Source organism: Perca flavescens, chromosome 3 (assembly GCF_004354835.1).
Source record: "Perca flavescens isolate YP-PL-M2 chromosome 3, PFLA_1.0, whole genome shotgun sequence".
Taxonomy (NCBI): Eukaryota; Metazoa; Chordata; class Actinopteri; order Perciformes; family Percidae; genus Perca; species Perca flavescens.
Window position 1 is genome coordinate 39,695,948 of NC_041333.1, and position 27,391 is coordinate 39,723,338.

The 27,391-nt window shown below is 42.3% G+C and overlaps 2 protein-coding genes across 2 annotated transcripts in view; one reads left to right on the forward strand and one right to left on the reverse strand.

The window, feature by feature from the left end:
* iws1 (interacts with SUPT6H, CTD assembly factor 1) overlaps positions 1-7,330 on the forward strand; it is a 24,975-nt gene extending 17,645 nt beyond the window's left edge. The window contains exons 14-16 of the mRNA XM_028574055.1: positions 1,020-1,076; positions 1,655-1,766; positions 4,761-7,330. Of these exons, the coding sequence (XP_028429856.1) occupies positions 1,020-1,076; positions 1,655-1,766; positions 4,761-4,889 (298 nt within the window). The 3' untranslated portion in view covers positions 4,890-7,330. The remainder of the gene's footprint in view (positions 1-1,019; positions 1,077-1,654; positions 1,767-4,760) is intronic.
* A 4,509-nt stretch (positions 7,331-11,839) lies between these two features.
* Positions 11,840-26,840, reverse strand: ostn (osteocrin). Its single transcript, XM_028574056.1, has 4 exons — positions 26,739-26,840; positions 16,887-16,982; positions 15,268-15,497; positions 11,840-11,927 (listed from the first exon to the last, which is right to left on the reverse strand). The coding sequence occupies exons 1-4, from the start codon at positions 26,838-26,840 to the stop codon at positions 11,840-11,842; spliced, it is 516 nt and encodes a 171-aa protein (XP_028429857.1).
* Positions 26,841-27,391: the final 551 nt, after the last annotated feature.

Sequence of the window (27,391 nt, forward strand, 5' to 3'; positions counted from 1 at the left end):
TCTCAATCGACTTACCTGGATAAATAAAGGTTAAATAAAACAATAAAATGAGTGTTGTATCAGAACACTGCAGAGCTATATATCAGGAATTCAAAGCATTGCATCCAGCGGGATGTAAATGATTACAAAATTAAACTACCACAACTTTGGCAAACAATCAAGTGCTCATTCATCTTTTCCTAACATCTAGCGAACGCAAGAAGCAAGCTAACTTTAGATGGCCAATGCTAAGCTAAAAACGTGTGCTAACCTATCAGGGTGCGCTTTCAGCTGCTTTTCAGATGAAATGAAATACGGTTGAGCCAGATTCCTTTATCTTGATACTACATATTTTGCATTCAGCGCTTCTTTTGTTTGGGCCTTGTTGTCTGAAGTTTATAAAGCCAAAACTGGCGACATGTTTGTTCTCTCTCGCAAGAGATACGTTAGGTTTCACGTGTTACGTAGGGAGGACATGGGTTACGCACATTTCCTAAAAGTGTGATTGTTGGCGAGTTGTGCCCTCCTCGAAGTTGAGTCTGAAGTCTTTTGAGGAGGAGTATCAAGTCAAGTCTGAAGTCACGGTGTTTCAAACGCGAGTCCCCATCCATGGTCTCTCGTGTTTGAGTCCGTAAGCGCTGGAGGGATGTAAGAGACGGAGGATGGAATCCACCGTAGTCCTCCTGTGCAAAAATAACTTCATAAGGTCAGCTGAGATAAGAGACGTGAGCCATCGGGACTTACACGAGCTCAGGCGGGGAAGATTGTGTTTCCGTGCCGATGCCGGAGGTCCCGAGATAGCAACGCGGAGAGGGAATCTGCGGAGGTGTCGGGTGTTTTCTCGGCGTTGCGCTGAAACGCTGACTAACTGCTGTGAGGTGGAGAATGCTAATAATAGCACGGAGACTCAGCTGGTGGTGTTTCTGCTCCGTTTCCCATACCTGTTAAATCCATCCTGATATAAACCAAAGTCTCTCTCTCTCTCTCTCTCTCTCTCTCTCTCTCTCTCTCTCTCTCTCTCTCTCTCTCTCTCTCTCTAGTTCGGGTGGTCAGACGCCCCGGAGAGACCTGGAGAAACAGCTGACCGGGGAGGAAAAGTAAGTTGAGCTTCAGTTTTCACTTCAACTTTATTTTGTCCCTGGGAGGCCATTTTGGTTTTACAGCAAGGCATATAGTACATGAAGAACATCATAGATATACAGTACAGAATGAGATGTGGGCAAGACCTGAAAACCAGTGGACTAGAAGCCCAAAAATATTCACTAGTGACCGACTTTCAAAATAAATATAAAAGACCAACAATAAAGTGCAGAGTAACCAGCCATGTTGAATACATAATCGACCCCTCTGCCATCATAACTCACATTGTCCACATCAGAGGCATAGACATCATCATCGTGTGGATAACGTTGGTGATGGTGAGATGCTTGCTCTGCAGCCTCTTTAGACTCCACCAGGGACAGATTGGTTTATTGCATGTTACGCGCAAAACGCACCTGATTAATGAAGACACTAAGTAGAACCCTTTAGGACCACGGACCCTTTTATTTTCGCCGTCAAAACTAGCAAAAGTGGATTCGTACATGCACTAAACACACCTTAGATCATTAAAATAGGGCCCACTGTCTACTATTACTATACCTCAACACCTCTTCTTCTCCCCTCCCCCCTTCAGAGCTCTGCGACCCGGAGACCCCGGGTTCTGTGCCAGGGCCCGGGTGCCGATGCCCTCCAACAAAGACTACGTCGTAAGACCCAAATGGAACGTAGAGATGGAGTCCAACAGGGTGAGTTACTGGTTTCCTTTTTTTCTGAAGGTAAAAACTAAAATGCAAGTTATGGCCGTGAGTTAAATGATGATGTCAGACCTCTCTGTACTGTTTCAACACCAAATATATGCAAAGTCATTTAAGGTAATAAAGAGGTACATTAGGCAATACATACAGTATATAAATAAGTCAACATAGATTGAAAATTAATAGTTTTTTATTTGAAAAAGTAAGTTTTTATGATTGATAAATGCCTGTTGTCTTTTTCCAAATTGTAAATGTCTGTCCATCCTTTTTAGAGCCTGTCTCTCATGCGATAACCATTTCCTGTTTAAAGCCTTGTCGGCTGCAACCGACAGACAGAGTTGAATAAATACTGTGGCTGTGTCTCATTCTGTGCACTGACCACTTCCTGCCGTAGTGCCCACTTTCGATGGTTAAAAATTAACACTTATGTTAAAACGCTTACCGGCAACGACTAGCGGGATGAATGGGACCAACGCAAACACATGTGAACGCGATTTTCCAGCCCGCCAAAAATACGGGGCTTTCCTGTATGTAAATGAGTGGCGCTCGGCTCGCCGCTTCTCAAAATCTGACGTAAATCTTTTAAACTGACCTTTGTTGATCTGAAATGAAGACGGATTCAGAAGCTGCACGGCCTGTTTCTCGCTTAAAATGTTTTCAGAAACACGTTTCGGTGAACTATTTTAGTACAATATGAGATCGTATTCTGTCTGGGGAGCAGCCAGACCCACGTGACTCATTCGTCCAATCAGCTGCCGGTCGACGTCCCTGGTCCCTCCCCTCTCCGCTTCGTAGTCGAAATGGCGCCCGTTTAGTGCAAGTAGGGTCCATCGTTCCTCACTGAACTTTTTGACTGTTTTTTAGGGGGTCATCCTGGTACTTTTTTAGCATTCTCTACACTTAAAACTAAGTGTTTGAAGTGTGACAGTAGGCACTTTGAGACACAACCCAGGTCTTTATTCAGCATTAACTTCATAGGCATATTTAGGAATAAATGTCTTTTTAAAATATCTCAAAAACCTTGAAATAATAATCGATACATTCGCAATATTCCAATAAATGTCAACATTTACACTTTTGTGTTATATTTAATACTTTATTTACGTAATGCAGATTTTATATTTGGTGTGTTAAACATATTTCTGTGACGGTACACTGTATAAACTTGTAGCTCTCACTGATAGAAACTTGAATGAGAAAATGTGGTGTCGCTGAGCGTGATGACCCCGTGTGGGAAGCGTTGTTCTGGTGTGGAGGGGAAGGTGCTGTCTGTACCACAGGAAGTGAGGTAATCAGCTGAGCTGTGATTGGTCCTCTGTAGAGCGGCTATAAGAAAGGCCTCAGCATGGTGGAGAAGCACAAGCGGCGCTTTGCCGAGCAGAGGAAACTGAGCCGCCTGCAGGGAGCTGTCAAGATCAGCATAGAGGGAAACCGGATGCCCCTGTAGATCCCGCCGCCGGCCCCGCAGAGGGGGGGGGCGGGCAGTAAGTCCTTCTGCATGAGGGCGTGCGGTGATGGCTCAAACTTGTGTGTGTGTGTGGTATCTGCAAAGAGTCTTTCCCCCCGGACAAGATGCTCCGCCGTGTTGTTTATGAACAGATAACCGACGGAGTGGAGCGTCTGTCCGCGGGGAACCGTCTCTGTCTGACTCGTCCTGGGACCAGCGTGACTAACGCCAACACTGATCTAACCTTCCTCCGTTTGGGTCGCAGTCGCACTCCTCTCGCTTTTGCCAGACCTTCTTCCACAGCTCTGCGGAGGAGGGTCTGGCCAGTCCACACAGCATTCCAGGATGGGAGAAAAGCGTGCTCTGGTTTATCGGCATTTCTTTAAACCAATCACAATCATCGTGGGCGGGGCTAAGCTCCGGACGGAGCCACGGTGCCTCTGCTAAATAATCTCAAGAAGGAACTTGTTTTGGTGAAACATGTGGACGTTCAAAAGTAGTTTTAGTCGTGCAACAGAAAACTCCGATTGGACAGATAGTCTAGCTAGCTGTCTGGATTTACCCTGCAGAGATCTGAGGAGCAGTTAACCATAGTCCTCACCAATCAGCCGGAGGTTAGAACACCAACACAGAGACAGAGGACACACATCCAAAAGAAATGAAGGACATCCAGGAGAAGCACCTGGACAGTCCCGGAAGTGACACGTCGTCAATATAGAATATATTCACTTCGTTGGCCGTCAGACGGCCCGGTGAAAAAAAATGTGTGAGAGTCCCGTACAGGAAACATAACTGCCTCTACCTCTGCCACTTGATGATTGAACTTCAGCTCAGAAGTTAATATATTTTTTTAATTTATTTTTTTTACTGGTTGAATTGTACACCACACACACACACACACACACACAAACAGACGTACACACCCACATACAGACACACACACACTCTCACGCACACTATTAACAAACTTAATGTTGGTTTGAGGTTGTGACTTCTGGGAGTTTTGGTGATGCATCATCTCCGAGGGTTTTAACTCTCTCTGCGTGACCCCGGAGACTGGCTAAAAACACTCTGCTTTTATTACAACTTCAAAAAAAAAAGTTTTATAACGTTTGTGTGCATCAATACAGCATAAGATTTGCTATATAATCACTCTTTCCTTTTTTAAAGGAATAAATCAGGGGTTCTCAAACGCATCACCCAAAGGTCTGCATCACATTATTATTACATTTACGATTGGCAATAACAAAAAAACATTCGGGCCTTTTTTGTCTGGCAGTTTTCCACCTTTTCCAACGTTTTTTTTTTTTTTTTTTTTTTTTCTTCACATTACTAACAACGTATCGATTTTAATAAGATTTATTTCAAAATGGAAAACGTTACACTTCATAAGTCTAGAACACAATGTTTATGGTCCCGGTCCGTTTGGGCTGCGGACCTCGGTCCAGACTTTGAGAACCCCTGATGGTTTAACACACAACACGACCCTGAACACGTCGGCAGCTTCTCTCTAATCTGTTGTTTCCTGTTTGTTGCAGCACGGCCAGGTGAAGAAGGGAATGTCCCGCGTTGATAAACAGATGCGTCGGATCGCCGACATCCGGCGCCTGACGAAGCCGGGACACGCTGTTAAAATCAGCGTCGAGGGCAACCGGATGCCCCTCTGATTTTAACCTCCATAGGATTTATTCACTTTATTTTTTTTCCCCCTTATTTTTAATGTGTTGTTTTCCTGAACAATCCCCCCTCTCCTCTCCTCCCCCATCTTCAGGTCCAGCTCTGCCTTACTGAAGCCTGAGGTCAGAATGTGAACATCTGCTGTAAACTCATCTGGTCTTTGGGCTAAACAACTCGAAATCTTACTCCAAAATGATCCGCAGAATAAAAGAGAACTGGCTGCAAACATCCGTAGTAGTTGGGTTAATTTGATCTCAGAATATTAGCTCATGCTGCATTCAGGTACTGCCCTTATGGTGCAGTTTTCCAGAGTTAGGACGTCCTTCTTCCAACTTGTTGGTGTTGAAGATTAAGTCGTAATGTGGGGAAAAAACATGAATTCTACAAAGATGTGTTGTTTTATTGCTCAGAGTTTAAGTTTAACTCTCGGGTCACATTCGACCCATTTTCAAAAAGTTTCTGTATCAGAAATCTGGGTTTTCTTTCAACCAAATTGTCAAAATAAATAACGTGGATGGTTCCAAACAACGGTCAAAACAATCGGTTCACTATTTTCATTGAATTTGAGTGTTTAATTCAATTTTATAGCATTTGAAGTAGAATTGATAAAGAACATCGAGAAAAGTGACGAACGTTGAAACAAGTGATAAAAAAAACACAGGAAAAGCGACAAAAGTGTCTTACCATTTTAATTTTTAATTTTGACCCAGAAGAACAAAACGTTACAAGACAACACAAGGGTTAAACAATAGCTAGTTTGAAGCTTTAGTGTTAGTTTCTCCCTAAAACCACTCACATATTGCTTCACTTGACTTATTAAATTAATGCTAATAAATAACTTGTTTAACTAATCTTGCTCACTCTACGTATACCGCTAACTGTTACAACCGGTTACCATTTTACAAATTACACATGAGCAAAAAATGTATGTGCAATAAACAAATAAGTATCTTGCCATGAACTATGGCGCCAACTCAGCTAGCAAAAAAGACGCAAAGGGGAGAGCGACATTTACAGGCTTTTGTCCTAGTTGTGAACTCATTCTTCTAATAAATTTGACACCACGTGAATGTAGCGTTTATGTTAGCAGTGAGCTCCATTTTGCATCATCTCCAAAACCAACTGGATCCACAAAGCTCATGGCTCATGTTAGCGTTACATTAGCTTTACCTCAAGTAAAGTAACGTTAGCGGTCAGTTTCATCTCCAAGCCCATAACAGTAGCTACTGTCACTGGATCCACAATGTTCGCTAATGTTGGCACAATGTTAGCTTTTACCTCCTAAGTTAAGTAACCATAGAAGCTAATGTTAGCAGTGAGTGGACCTGGAGGTACAACTAATGCAGTTAAGGCTAATGTTGGCTTTACATCTAAGCCAACTAAGCTAGCTAATGTTAGCAGTCAGCTACATTAGCTATATCTCAAAACAAGCCAAATCTTTCGCATTACCTTATATTATCAGTTAGCTATGTTAGTCATCCAAAACTGGCAAGATCCATAACATTTAGCTTATGTTAGCAGTCATTAGCGCTAGCTCTAAAGCAAGCCTGGTCCATAATGTCAGTTAATGTTAGCTCTACACTAATTTTAGCAGTCAGTTACATGTTCAGCATTATGGACTTAAAGATGAAGCTAAGTTCATAACTTTTGTGATTAGTAATTGTCTATAAACCAATTATGTAGCTTATGTTCGCTACATTAGATTTAGCTCCAAACAAACTGGATCCCTAATGATGACTTGCAGAAAGTTAACGCAGTTCGTAATATTAGTAGTTAGCTTAACGTCCAGGACAACGAAGATGGCTAATGTTAGCAGTCCGCTGTGTTAGCTAGGTCTCAAAACAAGTAAAATATACAACATGAGCTTAAATTATCAGTTAGCTACATTTTCTAAGTTTGACATTATGTTAGAGTTAGCACTTTTTTTTAGCTTAACCTACTGGTAGCCAGTTCTAGTTAGAGATCAGCTACATTAGCTTTATCTCTTAAAGTGTAAGTGTGTGTGTGTTGCATCAGAGAGAAATCTAACATGGCTGATCAAAGAATCATTTTGGTGACATTTTGAGTTTTTTGTCCAAAGTACCATCATGTATTTTTATTTTTTTCTTCAAAGCTTTTTAATATTGGATTTGAGAATAAAATCTTCCCTCAGGCTCTTTTTTTGTTCTCCTGAATATGAAGGTGTTTGTCTTTTGCTAATCCACTGACCTCCTCTTCTTCCTCCTCAGTCCCATTTTTGTCCCGTCTCTGTTCCCGTAGCGGCTGTACAGAAGTGTGTAAACTGTCGGCAGGATGGCGTTCACACAGGTAACGCGCGGTGACCCCGATCAGATGTCGGTGTCGGGGGTGTTGACTGTGTGAACCGGCCTTCTTTCTGCACTGTGTTCTGGATCAGGTTTACTTTTTTTAATAAAGACTCGACAGAAACTCACCTCTGCTCTCGGGACTCTTCTGTTTAGAACTGCAGATACTTAACAGGAAGTCCGCTTCAATCGTGCTATTGGGCTTCCTGCACACTGGCTGCGTGGCGTTTCATGTTTTACACACCAGAAATGTGTCTGTGGCGGCGCTGCTGCTGCTAGCCTTGTCTGGACACATGGATGTTTCCCATAAATATATTCTGATCTGATTACAGCAAAGACGACGTCGGCAGTATTGACTGCAAAATAGGCTCCAGAATATTTCCTTCTGTATTGACTGGTGACGTATTTGAAAATCAAAAAAAAAAAATTACATTTATACTCCTCTCCTTGTGTGTTTCTATCTCCAGGAGAAGAACTAATCTCACGCCCAAACCAAAATCTCAACATCATTCTCGTATTCTGCACATAAACAGGAGGCAGCTGGTAGTTACCATGGTAACGTTAGTAGCTTTAAGTATCAAGTGAACGAGACGTCGTGACTGATAAGGACGTTGCCGTCGGCGTTGCCAAAGGTCTCCGATTGCGTCGGCTGAGACTGAATCACAACCCCGCAGATTACCAACCACAACGGGTCAGAAGAGTTTCCTAATGTCTCCGGTTTAGGGGCTCGGAGCAGGGGGAATGAGAGGAGGGGGGGACACCAGAGCAGGGGGAATGAGAGGAGGGGGGGGGGGACCAGAGCAGGGGGGAAATGAGAGGGGGGGAAACACCAGAGCAGGGGGAATGAGAGGGGGGAAACACCAGAGCAGGGGGAATGAGAGGGGGAAACACCAGAGCAGGGGGGGAATGAGAGGGGGGGGCACCAGAGCAGGGGGAATGAGAGGGGAAACACCAGAGCAGGGGGATGAGAGGGGGGAACATACAGCAGGGGGAATGAGAGGGGGAAACACCAGAGCAGGGGAATGAGAGGGAAACACCAGAGCAGGGGGAATGAGAGGGGGAACACCAGAGCAGGGGGGAATGAGAGGGGAAACACCAGAGCAGGGGGAATGAGAGGGGGGAACGCCACAGCAGGGGGAATGAGAGGGGGGGGGGCACCAGAGCAGGGGAATGAGATGGGGAACGCCACAGCAGGGGGAATGAGAGGGGAAACACCAGAGCAGGGGGAATGAGAGGGGAAACACCAGAGCAGGGGGAATGAGAGGGGAACACCAGAGCAGGGGGAATGAGAGGGGAACGCCACAGCAGGGGGAATGAGAGGGGGGGCGGGGGGCACCAGAGCAGGGGGAATGAGAGGGGAAACACCAGAGCAGGGGGAATGAGAGGGGGGAACGCCACAGCAGGGGGAATGAGAGGGGGGAAACACCAGAGCAGGGGGAATGAGAGGGGGGAAACACTAGAGCAGGGGGAATGAGAGGGGGGAATAAGAGGGGGGGGAACGCCACAGCAGGGGGAATAAGAGGGGGGGGAACGCCACAGCAGGGGGAATGAGAGGGGGAAACACCAGAGCAGGGGGAATGAGAGGGGGGAATAAGAGGGGGGGGAACGCCACAGCAGGGGGAATGAGAGGGGGGGGAACGCCACAGCAGGGGGAATGAGAGGGGGGAACGCCACAGCAGGGGGAATGAGAGGGGGGGAACACCAGAGCAGGGGGAATGAGAGGGGGGAACGCCACAGCAGGGGGAATGAGAGGGGGGGGAACGCCACAGCAGGGGGAATGAGAGGGGGGAACGCCACAGCAGGGGGAATGAGAGGGGGGAACACCAGAGCAGGGGGAATGAGAGGGGGAAACGTAGCAGAAGATATTAGTTTTTAAACCAAAACGTAGAGATGTAAATGTAGCCTAAGCAGAAAATTCTGCAGAAAATTGTGCGTAATTGTGCGTCGGCAGATTCTATCCATCTGTTCATCGTCAGTCAGAAGAAAACAGACCCTTTCAGCACCGTGATAGTTTACTGTTTATTATGCACAATTTAACACTTAAAGCAGTAAGAAGCATTTGTTAAAAACAGGATGAGTGGAACGGGACTGAACGTAGCCTGGAAACAAAGTCACATCAGACTCATTTTTAAATTTTGAACCTCTGGCTGACACGGAAACCGTCTCCACAGCAGCGGCGGACCGCTCCGTCTGCCTTCACGCCACGTTGAACAGTTTGTGTCCTAAAGTGACGTATGAACCTGGACCGGCCGGTGAAAGGTCATTCAGAGAAACACGCCGCCGTGATGATCTGGTGGGTTTTTAACCCTCCAGTTGTCCTCATTTTCATAAAAGGTTTCTATATCAGAAAATTGGGTTTCTTTTAAGCAAAACTGTCAAAAGAAAAAACATGGATGGATCCGTACAACCGTAAAATAAATGATCAGTTCGCTACTTTCGTTAAAGTTGGGTGTTTTATTCAATTGATAGAAATTGATAAAAGAACGTTTTAAAAAAAAAAAAGGGAAAAAAATGTCGGGAAACCTTCTTAAATGTGGGAGGGGAAAAACAACAATCCATTTTATCTTTGGGGCAATTTGGTTGAAAGAAACCCATAATTCGGATGTAAAAGAATCAACTCAAAACATTACACAATGTAGCTTTAAAGGGTAATTAACGTTTTTTTTCAACCTGGAACAGCAATCTTTGACATTGGTCCAGTATTAAGTTGGAACGCTGCTAAACCCACCAGACTCCATTTAAAAAAGCCATACTTTTAGCGTGTATAGAGCCAACATATTTACACACGTAAATCAGTAACCTATGTGTTTATTTCAACCTAAACTAGAGCTGTGATGGTTGAAAAAGTGGAAAGACGATTAAAAACGGCTTTTCATAGTTTTTTTTTTGTTTCTGTCGACGTCGAATGAAGTGTGTTTGACGATGCTTGAATCACTGTTTATTTACATGGAGTCTGGTGGGTTTAGCGAACGCAATTATGCGGATGTTTTTATGTTTAAAAAAAGGATCTTACTCTTTAACTAAAAGCTCTATCTCTGTAGGGATCCTTTCCATAATGTTGTCAGACACTTAGAATAATAATCTGAGTCTGTCAGCAGCAAAATGAGCACTTTAGTGAAGGTAAATACAAGCTGGACAATTGTCCAATTAACTTAAACTGTAGCTTGTTTCTCCGCTGCCGACTGCAGCGATCTCGCTTAATACTGGACCAATGTCAAAGTTTGTTGTTCCCATCAGTCACTTAGACACAAAAACACATGGGACAATAGGGTCCAGGTTGAAAAAAAACCCGGTAGTTACCCTTTAATAGGGGGGCAACAGATTTATCTCACTGGGAAATGCGTTCACACTGGCGTCAACATTAAGCTAATGGTTGTCACTTGTAATATTTAAGGTTGCATATATATATATATATATATATATACACAGTGGAAATGTTCTGATTTGGTGCCGGTCGGGTCCAGTTGCCGTGGAGACGTCTGTCAGCGTGTCGTCCTGCTGTAAACAGACCCGCTGCACTGCTGGAAAAATAACTACGAGGCAAAAACTCAACTCAAGTCGTGTCGGATGTTCTGCTCTCAGAGTCGAGGCGGCGGACGCCTCCAGTCAGAGTCACCGGTGGGGGGGGGGGGTGGGGCAGGGGGGGTGATGGTGCATTCAGGTGACACCCTGAAAACACTGCAAGTAAGTAGCACCCTAACTGTTCAGGTGCGAAAGGGAGTTTTCTCAAAGCTGAATTTGACCCAAAAAAAAAGGGAACTCCGTTAAAGTTAATTTGTAATAACCTGAAATGGGATTCATTTTCTCAGGTAAAACAACATTTTAAAATGAAGTTCAAGTTAAAATTGACGCGGAAGATTCACTCAGACTTACTGATTCTTTTAAAATGAATTCATTTTGCTGTAAAATATCACAACATCACTTCCAAACTTGCTAAAATGCGTCAACTTTGTCTCAACACCAGACGTGGAAGAAGTACTCGGATTATTCTGTTATTCAGGAGGAATTCACTGAATTTGACAAAAAGTGTATTCGATTAACATCACGTACTATACCTTTAAGGAGAAAACACAATCTTTTTGCTAATCTTAACATGTCGTTTTGGTGCCTAAACTTAACTTTTGTGGGTTAAACTCAACTGTCACGGCCTCTGAAATGACCGTTCCCTCTGTTGCTCTGTGCCCGGCTCAGTCACCTAACATGTCATGTGACTGGTTGTCATGTGACTGGTTGTCATGTGACCTACCGGCGGTCACCTTAATTTCTTGGATAACGTACCAATTGTTGTGCAAGTTTTTGTACCATTTCATACAACCCCTTTCATGATAATGCGTTGTTAAATTTTTGCCAAGCAGCACCTGAATGCACCATCATGAAACATTCATTGCTGTGTGGACGGGGGGATGGCGGGTGGGGGTGTCCAGGTGAAGTGCAGGTGGATGATTGACAGGTGGTGGGCGTGGCAGTTGGTGATTGGCTGTGTTTCATGCATCAGTTGTGATTCCTCTGCAGAGAGAGAAGGTCAGAGGACCATTTCGGTGTTTTTGGTGAACGTGAACAGACTGCGGTGGCGTACCTGTCCAGAGGAGGGCGCTGTGGAGGGGGGAGGTGGGCTGTCAGAGGCAGGGGGGCGTGGCCTATCCTCGACTCGTTGGCAGGCGACTCATTCCGATCCTGTCGATGGGAGGCGGATTGACTCGTCGCCGTGGCAACTCCACTACCTTACTGCAAACACAAACGGGTAAACGACAGGGCTGGAGTCAACGCGATTCATTTGATACAAATTTTCTTTATTTATATTTTATATTTAGAAATTTAGTGTGTTACATTTGAGCACAATATACTATTAATAGAACAATAAACTGTCTTTTAAAAACGTCATAGTATTGTATGTCAAAAATAATTCATAAAAAAGTCATAGTAGAATATGTCATGGAAAAGTCAAAATATAGCATGTCGTAAAAGGAAATGGTATAGTATGTAAAAAAAGTCATAAAAATAAGTCATAGTATAGTAAAGTCGAAAAAACAAAAAAGTCACAGTATAATATGTCCAAAAAGTCATAGTATAGCATGTCGAAAACATCATAAAAAAGTCATAGTATAGCATGTCGAAAAATTTATAAGAAAGTCACAAAAAGTCATAGTATAGCATGTCGAAAACGTCAAAGTATAGCATGTCATAAAAAGTCATAGTATAGTAAAGTCAAAAAAACATAAAAAAGTCACAGTATAATATGTCCAAAAAGTCATAGCATAGCATGTCGAAAACATCATAAAAAAGTCATAGTATAGCATGTCGAAAACATCATAAAAAAGTCATCGTATAGCATGTCGAAAACATCATAAAAAAGTCATCGTATAGCATGTCGAAAAAGTTATAAGAAAGTCACAAAAAGTCATAGCATAGCATGTCGAAAACATCATAAAAAAGTCATAGTATAGCATGTCGAAAACGTCAAAGTATAGCATGTCATAAAAAGTCATAGTATAGTAAAGTCGAAAAAACATAAAAAAGTCACAGTATAATATGTCGAAAAAAGTCATAAAAATGTCATAGTTTAGTACGTCTAAAAAAGCCATGAAACCGTCTGTTATACAGTATAGAATGTGTCAGTCTATTTATGTGTGTACGTGCTCTAATGTAAATGGACTGTTCTTACATAGAGCTCTTCTAGTCCCATCGACTACTCCGAGCTCTTTAACATGGTACAGGAACCATTCACCATTCACACACATACACACACTGTGGCCGAGGCTGCCGTACAAGGTGCCGTCATCAGATACTCATTCGCACACATTTACACACACATTTACACTCCGATGCGCAGCATCGGGGGCAACTGGGGGTTCAGGCAGGCAACCTCTCTACCACTGAGCCACAGCCGCCCCTAATGTGCCCTGTGCCCTGGGTTGTGGACCTCTACCCTGTCTCTGCTCCATTGCCTGTGTGTGATGGGCTGCAGGTGGACATGGCTGAAGGTCTTTCCAGATGTGATTGGTTCCAGCCTCCAAGCTCCTCTTTGAGCTCTCCTCTCTCCACTTCCAGACAGAATGTTTTTGTGTGAAATGTAGTAGATTTGCTGTTATGAAACAGTCCAATCACAGTAGTTTTGTGGCTTGTATCCTATCATCTACTCTGTGAGTTGCATCTGAAAGCAGTTACGAAATCTTGGAGAACAAAGCGATATGGAGCAGTGTTCAATTTATAATATTTATTAAGGTTTAATTAGAAACACAAGGATATATGTACAATTTCTACGAACAACACGCATTTCCACATAATCATTTTCTCCATGTTCTTGGAAAATTATGTAAAATAATTACTCGGTGCAATAATCTATCAATTGCATGTGCAATATTTGTTATTTATTCACTGTTGCTACTTATACATACTTATATATTGCTACTGTACTTTATTTATGTTAATTTATGTTCGCACTGCACTACAACAGCATTTGTACAATCCATTGTTGTAGCAACAATATGTATTACCTAATCCCACTTTACTTCTACTTTACTTCATTCTTGTGTCCAATATCAATATTTTGAGCAGTGGAGAGAGGTGTTCCCGCTGTGTGTTTTTTTGTTTGATGACGAAAATAAAAGTCTGCCAAGTTTTTGAGCACACCTTCCTGCCAGCGTGATGTTTTGTATTCCTCATGTTTCACTGAGATACCTTGCACCTCACAAACTATCTTAAATATAAAAAGTCATAGTACAGTATGTCGAAAAAAGTCATAAAAAAGTCATAGTATACTATGTCGAAAAAAGTCATAAAAAAGTCATAGTATAGTGTGTCAAAAAAAGTCATAAAAAGGTAATAAAAAAGTCACAGCATAGTATGTTGAAAAAAATTATTGAAAGTCATGGTATAGTATGTAGAAAAACGTCATAGTATAGTATGTCGAAAAAAAGACATAGTATAGTAGATAAAGAAAAAGTCAAAGTATAGAGGGGTCATAAAAAAGTGATCGTATAGTATGTCGAAAAAAAGTCATAAAAATGTCATAGTAGCGTATACCATTTCTAAAAAAGTCCTAATAAAAGCCATATTATATTATGTCAAAGAAAGTGTGGATGAACATGCAAACTCCACACCAAAAGAACCCTTAACAGATGGAGATGGAACCAGAGTTAAAGGCATAGTGTAGTATATATCGAAAAAAGTAATTAAAAAGTCATGGCATACAATGTCGAAAAAAAGTCATAGTATAGTATGTAAAAAAAAAAAAAATCATAAAAAAGTGATCGTATAGTATATAAAAATAGTCATAGTATAGTATGTTAAAAAAAAAGTCAACAAAAAGTCATAGTATAGCGTGTTGAAAAAATTATTGAAAGTCATGGTATAGTATGTAGAAAAACGTCATAGTATAGAGGGGTCATAAAAAAGAGATTGTATAGTATATAAAAATAGTCATAGTATAGTATGTTAAAAAAAAAAAGTCAACAAAAAGTCATGGTATAGTAAGTCTAAAAAAGTCATATAAAGTCATAGTAGAGTATGTTGAACAAAGTCAGACTGATACAAGCCTCATACGGTTCTTAACGTTCCGGTGTTCTGTCGATCTATGCTACCTATCGAGATGTGCTACTTAGCGGTTCTGCGCATGCGCACGACCCACAAGCGTGGTCTGATTCCCCGCCCATAAATCTATGCAACCTTGCAGGTCGGACATGTGGTCGATACTGTGGTTAATGGTGAGTAACATCTAATAAATAATGTATTCATTGTGCCTTTTGACCTGTAACCATGTCAATATTGGTATGTACACACTGTATTCAATAAATATATAATGGAGTATCAAAATATTCTCAAATAAGCATAAGATGTCAATACTGTTAGAGTTATACCTCTATGGGATTCAGCCTGCCTGCACAATTGGAAATGGGAACACATAAGGAAGCACATTTCGATAGGGCAGCGCGACTCGATAGACTCTACTATCGATTTGCGCTACGGTAGCGTTTTTCGACAAGGCAGCATAGATCGTCAGAACACCGGTCCTGGCTTGTTAACGTGCTGCAGAGCTGAGTATTAAAGAGACAGCCGGCCGTCCTACCTCTGCTTGGATGTTCCCTGTTTGGTCTCCATGGAGCTGACCGACAGGCGGTCCAGCGGGGCGCTGTTGCCGGGGAAACTCCTCTTCCTCTTCGGCTCCATGACATCATTCTCCATCCTCACCAGGTCGTCCAATCGGAGCAGCTTCGCCGTCAGCTCCTCCCCTGCCTTCGCCGCTCCGGGACAGGGCCGAAGAGCTGCCGCGGCCCTCGGGGCGGTTCGGTCTACACGCTGGAACACAAGCACGGGATGGGACGAAGATATGAACTAAAATGTCCCGTCTGTAAAACATCCCATCTGAACTTTTAAACAAACATGAATATGGAGTAACTATTGAGTAAATATAGTGCAGTAAAAGGTACAATATTCCCCTGTGAGATGAAATGAAATAGAAGTATATAGTAATATAAAATGGATTACCCAAGTAAAGTAGAATTGATGATTATTTTTCGGTTACACTTTACTTGAAGGGTATCTACATAAGAGTGACATGGTCATGAGCGTGTCATAAACATTATAAACAAGTCATAAAGGTTTATGACATAACGCTTCTTTTAGTAAGTGTCATGACAAGTTATGGTCAGGGTTATGACAGTGTCATGCGTTCATGTCACTCTTATGTAGATACCTTAAGTAAAGTGTTACAGATTTTTTCTGTCTTGCATTAACCCTAATGGTTTTATGAGACAACAAAATCTCAATTGCAGTGTTCAAACATTTCATTACATTTCCAAAAATTATTATTTTAGAGCTGGTTATTAAACTAAATATTCGTCTTCTCTCAAAGCTATCAAAGCTTTGCAAAAAAAAGAAAATTATGGGAAGTACAGAGATTAAGACCTTTCAGAAACAGCTCTTAGGTCGCTAGCTCAAAACCCACCAGACTCCATTTAAAAAAACAATACTTTTAGAGTATATAGAGCTAGCATATTTTCACATGTAAATCGGTAAACTATGTGTTTATTTCAACCAGAACTAGAGTTATGTTTATTGGAAAAGTGGAAGAACGAACCAAAACTGCTTTTCATAGTTCTATTTTGATTCTGTCGACTTTGAATGAAGTGTGATTTACGATGCTTAAATCACTGTTTATTTACATGGAGTCTGGTGGGTTAAGTGAACAACATTTAGCGGATGTTTTAATGTTTAAAAGAGAGAGAAAAATACAATTTCCAGACAAAAGGCTTCTACAGATAGTAAATAAGGAAAACAAATACAAAAATATCACACATAAGTATTTCTACACAGAAGTATTGCTACTTTTACTTAATAAGTAAAGTATCTTCCTCCAGGTCTGTGTGAAACGAACTGGCCCGCTCCTCCGTATTTTATTTTCCAAGAGGGAGTCTCCTCATAGAAAACACTTCCCTGGGCAGAGCCGGGCCACCCTGCTCGGCGCCGGGTGTTTTCACACGTCAGGACTCCACGCTGCGACCCCCCCCCCCGCCCCCTCCCCACACACACACACACACACACACACACACACACTCTTACATCACCGCCCTGAGCGCTTTCTGACTTCCTGTCGGCCCTGCTGCCTCTGATGAGTCGCACGGTCAGATATCATCCAGACTAAACAGAAAACACCTCCAGGTCCGACTTCAGGACCGCTTACATCACCTGATATCGGCACAGGGGCCCTCCGAGGGAGGGGCCGTTTGCTTTGGCCCTCGGGATGATTTGATAGGACACAATCTGATCTGCTGCTTCACCCCTCTCATCCAGGAGTTAACCTGCAAGCACTTTCTCATGCGTGCAAGGGCGTAGCTTTGGGATTAAAGTGAAAATGGCAGCCTCGGCCACAGTGTATGAATGTGTGTGAATGGTGAATGGTTCCTGTACTATGTTAAAGCGCTTTGAGTAGTCGTTAAGACTAGAAAAGCGCTATATAAGAAAAGTCCATTATTCATAGATATTTTTTTTTTGGGGGGGGGTTGTGATTATTTGATTATCCCCCCATGCCTGTGCTATCCAGAAGTGGAAGAGGTACTTAGATCATTGACTGCAGTAGAAAACAAAAACCTTACTAGTACTCAGATCAGGGGAGAAATACTCTGTTACAAGTCAAAGTACTGCATTTAAAACCTTATTTAAACTTAAAGTCTGTATGTTGCAGTAAAATGCATGCGTGTGTGCGTGTGTGCGTGTGTGTGTCCAGGGGCGTTGGAGTGGAGGGGGAGGGGACTGAGTACCCAGGGCCCTCGTGTGAGGAGGGCCCAAACAGATGCTAGAATGAATAGCTGTGGATGCCTTTCTACAGGGCCCAGAATTTTAGGCTACACCCCTGCGTGTGTCTGTGTCTGTGTCTGTGTGTGTGTGTGTGTGTGTGTGTGTGTGTGTGTGTGTGTGTGTGTGTGCGTGCGTGCGTGCGTGTGCCGGTGTTTGGTGTTTTAAGCCCTCAACGTCGCCTTCCAGGCAGAGGGGCAATGGTTATGTTTAGGGTTAAGGTTAGGGTTAGCTGCCTGGAAGGCGACGTTGAGGGCTTAAAACACCATCGAGCGTGTGTGTCTGTGCGTGTGTGTCTGTGCTTGTGTTTGTGTCCGTGCGTGCATGCGGGCGCTGTGTGTGTGCATGTGTGTGTGTGTGTGTGTGTGTGTGTGTTTGTGTGCGTGCGTGCATGCGTGTGTGTGTGTGTGTTCTGACCGGGTGTTGGACTCTGAAGCCGTCGACACTGCAGTGGAGCAGCGTGATGAACACGAGGCAGGAAAACAGCAAACAGCCACAGAAATGCATCTGCAACGAAAATAATATTTGTTTTCAGACTCCTCATTCATATAATACACAACGTTTACTGTGTGATCAACAGGCCCAAACAGTATCCGCGGGGTTGAGGCTGGATGGGATACAGCTACGGCGACGACTAGTTCAGTTTGGGCACCAAAACATCTGGTTAAGTTTAGGAGAAAGCTTGTGTTTCGGATTAAAACACTTCCAAGGAATGAACAGGTGTGTCTTGGGTGAAATATTAAATGATATGATTATATATATTAGCCGAGATTTTGCTGTAGCCACAACCAATCTGCGGACACAGGATTCTGCACATTTTAAACAAACGTTAAACCAAATCAAATTAAAGAACATTAACATCTCCACCCCCAATCAGAAAAATCTCCAAATTAAAACTCCACTACATTACTTTTTCTTTTTTTTTTTTTTTTTTACTTTAGATGCAAATCCAATCACTGTGGGTACAATAGTCCATCAACATCCCACTTTAAAATCTGACTTTGACTGACTTCTGAATATGAACTCTTTTAAGTTTAATTTGTCTCTTTACACTGCAGACCACCAACACACACACACACACCCACACACACACACACACACACACACACACACACACACACACACACACACACACACACACACACACACACACACACACACACACACACACACACACACACACACACACACACACACACAGCTGAACACTTTTAGCTCACGGCTGAGGTGTATTGTCCAGCAACATCGGCTAATTTTAGCGTTTTCCATCCCTGAGAATAAATGTCTTTTGACCGTCACATGCACGCTCACTGACGTGCACGCACCTGCATTCCCCCACCCCAACACACACACACACACACACACACACACACACACACACACACACAGCAGATTCTTCCATTCAAGAGAATGCCCCGTGTATCCCCCCAAACACACAGAAACACTGCTGTCAACGTCACACACATTCTTGATGATGCACAAACGTGAAGCATTCACACCACTGCTGATGCTAACGTTTACTGGCGCTCTCATTCATGAATGTGTCGGGAAATAACACACACACACACACACACACACACACACACACACACACACACACACACACACACAGCAGATTCTTCCATTCAAGAGAATGCCCCGTGTATCCCCCCCGTCCCTGCAGCATCAGACTGAACACCTTCATGTTCACAGATCAGGACACCTGAACGCAACATTTCTACACTGCATTCCTCACTGTGCTGCAAACTGTTCATTGTGGAAATTGTTTAAAAATATTTTTCTTTGCAGAAATGAATGATATTAAGGGAAAAGGTATCAAACCTTTAATGCATGTTTACATAATGACTATATAATAACTTTAATGTATTTAACTAAAAAAGCCTCTCTGATTATGGCTCATATGGGTGCAGCAAAAACACAAACATAAGACAGATGACACAATATAATATGCCACAAATCAGAATTTAAAAGATATCATGCAAAAGATCATATAATATATCCAATATTTCAGCCTAGAGACAACCTTAATGGCACTCTAAAACAACCCAAGAGCTGTTTGAAACCATACCGTACACATAATCTGAAACAATAATTTAATACTTCAAAACATCGGAGAAAGGTTTCATGAGAGGAATGAAAAAAAAAGATCAGAATCAGAAATTAAAGAATATAACGCAAAAAGATCACATAATATATTAAAGGTTTAAGACTAGAAACAACCTATGGCATTTTAAAACAAGCTGAAAGCTGTCTGAAACATACAAAATAAATAATACCTAATGTGAAACCATAAATTAATATTTACATTGGCAGCCGAAAGAAAAAGAAAAAGCAGTTTCTGCAGAAATGATTTGAATTTGCTGTTATTAATCAGTTTAATTTTACGGGAAATTGACAAAACTACAAGAACAGAAGAAAAACTACACCAGATTACTTTGGAAAAAGTAATAAAGAAGTGCTGGTTGCCTGAGAACATTTAAATCTGCATTAAATGTGTGACACAGATACACATATTTTGAAATGTAACACCTGCAGGAGTGTGAACCTGTGCACACCTGCATCTCACACACACACACACACACACACACACACACACACACACACACACACACACACACACACACACACACACACACACACACACACTCTGTGTCCTTACCTTCAGTCTCTCTGAGTGTGTGTGTGTCCTGCTGCGTCGTCTCTTCTCTGTGTTTCTGAGTCTTGTTGTGGCTTCACGTCAGGTTTTATAGCAGCTGCCCGGGAATCTCCTGTCCAATCAGCAGCCTCCGCTCCGGTCACATCACTTCCTGTGCTTCCCTACTTTTTTCCACAGTAGGTTTTGTGACATTTCATCACAAGGACCATTACCTGTTAATGAAAGCTCCTGGGAGCAATCACAGCTCGCCTCCTTCTCCTTCTCCTCCTCCTCCTCAAACCTCTCTCTCTCCTTCCTAACTTCCTAACAGTTCTCCTTTCTCTTCTCTCAATCTCTAAAATAAACACATTTATCCCTATCCACACTGAGTCCTCGTGTGTCAAACTGCGATGGTGCTTGTTTGTGTTAAAACTTCTGAACTGCTGCTCAGATCTCTGGTTCTTTATGTCAGATGATTCTGGGGTTGACCTGAATGACAATGATGGAAAAAACAGCCGGGCCGATCACGATTAAGAACATCTTGTTCCTGTGCCAGAGACAGATTGTGTCTCCAAGTGTGGATGAGATGTTTGTAGCTGCACAGGTTTGGACGTGAGTCGACTTACAGAAATACCAACTCATACGTAGACAAAGTTAAAGGCTCCAGTTAAAGCAAAACATTGTAAAAACAAGCTAACATGAACACCACGTTTGGCCTGAAGAATGATCGCAAGTTGAAGGCCATCCATATCAAGAGCAATAACTGTAAAGATATAGGCGAGCAATATCATTGGGATAACTTTCAGAGTAGTGTTGTTGCATTGTTGCAGGGCTGGCTACACCACAGATGCATTCTGGGATATGAGAAAAAAACTTTCCGGGTTGTTTGCATTTCTTTAAACCAATCGTGATGGTCTTGGGAGGCAGCGACGGTGGCTCTGCTAAATACTCTCAGGAAGGAACTTGTTTTGGTGGAACATTTGCATCCCGCTAAAGAAAATGTCACATACAATATTAAATGAAGTTAACTGTTGACACAATACAGTAATGTGAGCTAGTTAACTTAGCTGATACATGGTTAAACCTCATTGGCTCTTAACATTGTATCTCTGTGTGCAGAGGTGTCAATTCCAGGTCCAGAAAGTAAAAGTCCTGCCATGTGTTTATTCCACCAATGAACTCAGCCAGCTGATTTCACTACTAATTAGTGAAATTAGCTGGCTGAGTTCATTGGTGGAATAAACACATGGCAGGACTTTTACTTTCTGGACCTGGAATTGACACCTCTGTCTGTGTGTACTTCGTCCACAACAATCCCACGAATTGGTCCCGAAACCTCCCAGTTAGAGAGGAAACACCCTAAACATATTCTTTGAAAATCTTTACAATCATTCCCAGAAAGAACCAAAATGTTCTTCTAAACTTGACACTTTCAGCGTGTAGCTCGCTAGCTCAAAGTTTCTTGATGTTTCCCGATAGAGAACGGAGTTTGAGAACACAACACACAGAGCGAAGGTGAGGGACATCCTGTGCATGTTGTCAGGCCATGATCCTGGAAATGAACTTTCAGAGTGATTGGTTGAAAAATAGAAACACTGACAGCCATTTAAAATCCATCCCAATTTACAGGGCGTCACGTTCAACGTTGGTAGACGACGTTGCAGAGAGATTCATCGCTGAGGTTTAAAAAAAAACAAGCAAACCCATTTGATAAACTATGGTCTATAAAGACGTTGAGAAGAAGGACATAGGACGCAACAGGGCTCGCTCTCGGAATCATTGTTTTGTTGTTATTACATGCGGAGACGATTAGGAATAGCTAACACTAGCTGGTAGGCCAGTTTTGAACACTTAACATAAGTTGGTTCAAAGTTTGGTTCACACAAATTTCAAAGAACTATTTCACGTTCATTACTACTTCTAAAAACGTTGGGTCCGGTTCGGCCTTGTTTTCCGTAAATAGGCGTCGTTAAGGTTCAGGTAACTTTATTTGTACCCGTAGGTAGATTTTTTCTGCAGCAAGATGTATGACATCCATCATGACACGCAACTACGAAAACACACCAAACACTCACACAAAGTACTCAAAATCTGATACAAATACAAACACTCAAGGTTCCACCAATCAGCACGTAAGAGAGAGATAAATATAAATAAGTGAAATAAAATAAAATAAATATTCTCTCAAATAAAATCAAGATTAAAGCAGGTTTGAAACCAAACTAAAAATAATAATAATACCTGTGTCATATTTGCGCAAATATCGCTACGGCTTGTTTAGCTCAGTGAACAAAACTAATTTTGTGCCGCTTGGTTCTGCACCTTGGGTCTAAAAACCTCCATCCAGAGGGAAGAAGCTTAAAATCACTGTCTCGATTGCGTCGAAGTCTGTTCCCTGGTCGAATAGTAGTTTCCCTCTTGTTAAGGGGATGTTTAGTAAATGTGCTTCTCAATTCGGTTTGTCCCAAACTCGAGCTGATCGCCTCTTCCTGATGGAACTTCAGTTCATAGACCGGAAGATTTCTTCTCCTTCTTTGTGTTGTCGTTGCTAGGGGCGAGAAGGCCACCCCCACACCCCCTCCCACATCCCCCCATGGTCGGCAGCGTCCCCCTGGGGACCGGACGACCTCCGTTCCATCCATTCCTCCATTCATTCCCGCTTTCTCTCCATTCACTCCGGACGGAGGATTGGGTCATTGAGAAAACACACCTGGCTTAATAACAGTAATGACGCTGCAGCTAACACGCTAATAATGACGGAAACCCTCCCCTCCGTCCGCTCGCCCTTTAATTAGTGACGACCTTCCGTGATCCGGGTGATGTCATGTTACCCCTCTGACCACCCCCCACCTGCCCCCCTCTCTCCCTATTGCCACAAAAACTAAAATGTCAGAAAATGGTGAAAAGTTTCCCAGAAGCCCAAGACGACATCCTCAATTGTCTTGTTTTGTCCACAACTCAAAGATATTCAGTTTACTGTCACAGAGGAGAGACGACACTAGAACATACTCACCGTTAACAAGGTAGAATCAGGGAATTTATTTACTTTTTTATCATAAAAAATTACTCAACATTATTATAAAATAGTTGCCGATTAATTTAAGTCATGTCATGAAGTTGACCTTTGACATTTCTGTGAAATGATGTCATAACTAGCGATGTAATTCTTGAGTTAAGGCCCAAAACTTATTTTTTTTATGTGAAATCTGATCAGTTCATCCTTGAATCTGTGTCATTTGTGCAAAATTTGAAGAAAATTCCTTTCAGGGGGTCCTGAGATATCGCCTTCACAAGAATGGGACAAATGGACAGAAAACAATGTGTATAATGTGTATCCACACTGTGATCCGGACACAGGTGTGATTTACAAGGGGGATGGAGGGGTATACAACCCCCCAAATAATCAAAACCGGCCAGTGCAACCCCCTAAAATATCTAATTATAATTTCCTTTACATAAATAAAGACATTTGCACGATAACTTTATACAGAAAAGTCACAAATTGTTGCAGAAAAATTCACAAAAATGCAGGAAATTAAGTGTTTGATTTGCTAAAAATTTCAAGTTTGCTCAAAAGTGGAGATCTCAACCCTCCCGAATGTGGAACCCAAAGTTACACCCTTGCATTCGGATCTTCTCCAGAATGTAGTGGGTTCTTTTGTAGCCGATGCTACAACCTTCCATCAAGTTTCATCGAAATCAGGCCAGAAGTTTTTCTATAATCCTGCTGAGAGACAAATAAACAAATGGACAAATGATAAATATATCAGAAATATGTCGGCACATAAAAACCTGAGCATGATTAAAGAACAGATGTCGATCCTCCCAACTGACAGCAAAACTGCTGCAAATAAACTGAAATAGCTACAGAACCGAGCATTACTCAGTCTGGACTGGATTACAATTATCCATTAGTCAGTCACTGGTCTATTTCCAGGACATTCCATTTTTGGTCACTACTCAGTCACTGGATCACAATTATCAATTTCAAGTTGTAAACCCAAACATTACAGCTTTGTTGTCATTCACAAGCTTTGCTGTTATTGGACAGTCAAACGCTCCGGGAATTTTTGAAGCCGTGTCAAATGAAAAGTCTTCACACAAAATTAAAAAAACGTTCATCTTTTTGTATCTTGTACGTTGTAACTTTACCTGACTCCTTGAAAGAATTACAGCACTTTCTTAAAATGGACTCACTCGTGCCTTTTGGACAATTTGGAAATCTGATTTTAAAACTCCAAACTTCTACTTGTAATTTCTTTGCATAATTGTACTTTCTGAACTATCCTAATTCATTCATCCTATTATTTTTCCAACGCTGTTTCTTTTCTGTGTTGTTTTGTTTTTGTCTTTGTAATTTGATCTCAATTTCATTGTAAATGCGTGCCGCCCCTCAATCACCTCTCGAGTACAAATAAAGGTTAAATGAATGGATGAATGTCAGTGAATCAGTTCTGCTCTGTAGCTGGACACCGTTAGCGCCGAGTGTCTCTGAGGTTGGAGTTGGCTACTGTGGCTGGATAGGAATCAGAGGAGGTTAATGCCACAGTTTAAACTCACATAACCTAATATGTAAGGTGAAAAAGAAATGAGAGCTACAGGTGAGTCATGGCTTTGGCTCTTAGTTTTGTTGGACCAGCTTTCTCTTTAACATCTCTGTGGCAACGGGGACAAAACAATCGGCCAAAGCAGTGGCCATGGAGAGGCCTTGTTGAGCAAACATGGCTGACAAAACGCTCCGTCACAACCAAGGTTCAATCCCTCAAATGGCCTCTCGTGAAGATGATAAGTTACATCTGGGGATGTTGGGTTATTTAAGTGTTAAAAAATGGATTCCATTCATAGCTTTACCAACAATTACAGGACAATTTTGATGAGATTCACTGTTGATATTCATTTTGCCTTTGGGATTAACTCAGTGGTGTAGTCACATGTATTGTAGTGTGTATATTGTAATGTATATGTATGGGCCTATACTGTACATATGGGCATTTCATAGTGGGGGGTCTTGGTGTCCTCCACCAGGGAAGTTTTGAGCATCAACGACTTCATTTCCTGAATTCTGACACACTTTTATGCATCGATTTGCGCTGGAAATCCCTTTATTTAACCTATGTGAAGAAGTATGTTGAAAAGTATGTTGTTACGTGTCAATGGGCATTTTTAAGTGGGTATATGGAAATCCTGGAGCTTTCTTAATGGATATACTGCGTATACCTGCGTATCACGTAGACTACACCACATGAAGATTTTGGTGACCAGAATCAACCCCAAATCCTGCTGCCAAAGCTGGCACAAACCTCCATACAGTCCAACCATCGAGCGCCAAAGCTGGTTACCAATTGCCCATTAGACCCACAATTAAATCTAACTGTTCTGCTCCACAGAGAAAAAAAAATCTCTCTATTTATAACTTGAAGGGCACTCAGAGAGCACAGAGCTCCGCCAAGGCCAGGCTCTATCTCGCATTAACAAACGACAAGTTGTTTATCTTCCCCATGACTCGGATCCTCTCCAAAATATACAATGCATTCTCATGAATGGGTTTGTATGATATTGTACGAAAACTTATGCACAACAATTCGGGCGAGATAAAACACTCCTGGACATGAACACCTGTTTCCTGGGTGAAAGTCTTGTGTTTTCTCCTTAACTTCTTCCAGGACATGAACACCTGTTTCCTGGGTGAAAGTCTTGTGTTTTCTCCTTAACTTCTTCCAGGACATGAACACCTGTTTCCTGGGTGAAAGTCTTCTGTTTTCTCCTCAACTTCTTCAGGACATGAACTGGGCTCCACCTCTTGAAATCCTTGTGTCGTAGGAGCCAAACATCCCCCCCGACCTCCTCCCTAGGAGGATCCTCACGCTCTTATACAGCAGCAGTCAATGTGCTGCTGACAGTAATAAATACGTGGAATACATACCAATTACAGTACTTTACTTTTCAGAGATATATTTATGAACGCTTCATGAGAACAGCCTGGAATGTAATGGGTTATTCTTTGGCCCATGCTACACTCTTCGACCATTCATGAAAATCAAGACGGTAGTTTTTCTGTAATCCTGCTCACAGACAACCATCAAAACGAAAACAAAATCTCCTTGGAGGTAATAATTCCGATTACAGCCGATGTGATGAATTAATTAAACAATTGTTATAAATAACCAGAATTCTGTCGAGTTGTTGTAATGACGAGCTGCTTTGGTGCTGAAAAGGAGTTTGCCAAAGTGGTAAAAAAAAAAATTAAAATGATGAAGTTGTGAGATGTGGTGAAGTTAGATGTTGATCTTTGGAGAACTCTCCGGAGAAATTTGAACGAATTGACTTTTCAATTTTGGACAAAACATTTAGAAAATAAAACTCTAGTTACGCAGGTCTGGATGGAGTCTTCGTCACAGCAACAGACTTTAAGTGATGGCCATAACAGATCCTTAAATAAAGAAGCCGTCTGTTCTCAGAGAGGGAAAAGAAAATGTTGCTCATCAGTTTCCCTGCAGGATTTGACCCATAAACCCTCCGGTTCGGGTTCTGTCAGTCCTTTGACTCCTGCTGACTCTGCAGCCATGATGTAACTATCACACCTGATGATTCTCAGTGGTCAGATGACTCACATCTTGTGAGCGAAGCTTCTCTTTGGCCAAATCAAGCCTGCAGGATTCCCCCTGGACATCCCCCGCCGTCCTCCGTCTCTTGCCTCCAGCTTTCCCCAACATCTCTGTTTACTCTGAGATTTAACTCTCTGTGTGTGTTATGATTTAGGGCCCTTTCAGATAACACAATATGATCTGGCGTTGAGCCGCAGGCTTGTGCGTTGGGGGGAGTGTCATTGAAATGGCTCATTTATGTGACATCCTGTTGTGTTCTTTAACCCCACCCCAAAGAAGCACAAGTAGACTTGATATTTCCCTGTTGCTTTTGTCCGTCAGGTCGTTTATAGATCTTGAATGTTTCCGAGCGCGCTTTGAGGCAGTTTCATTTCAAGGGGAAAGAGAGAAAGAAAAGGGGGACTGAGGAAAATGGTCAGCTGTTCCACGAACTCCCGGGCAGTTCAGAGCTTGTGTTTGGTGTTTTAAAACGTTATCGTGGCAGAGATAGAGGCAGTGATGTTTCCTGTTTCCTGTACGGGACTCTCACACCGCCTCAAACCACACTGACAACTCTGATCCACGCGCACATGACTGGCCGCCGCAGCCGGGTTGCGTTTCTCCAAAAGTTGAATCCATGTCAACTTTTCGACTTTTTTAGGCTCCCCTTAAAGGTGCAG

Bases quoted from the DNA above. Each gene is read 5' to 3' on its own strand.
- ostn (XM_028574056.1), bottom strand. From the start codon at position 26,840: ATGTTGGGGAAAGCTGGAGGCAAGAGACGGAGGACGGCGGGGGATGTC. The intron at 16,983-26,738 runs GTGAGTCATCTG...CTCCTGGATGAG, and splicing joins AGAAGCTTCGCTCACAAGAT to AGGGGTGAAGCAGCAGATCA. The intron at 15,498-16,886 runs GTGATGTAAGCG...CTTGTGTTCCAG, and splicing joins GGCCCCTGTGCCGATATCAG to CGTGTAGACCGAACCGCCCC.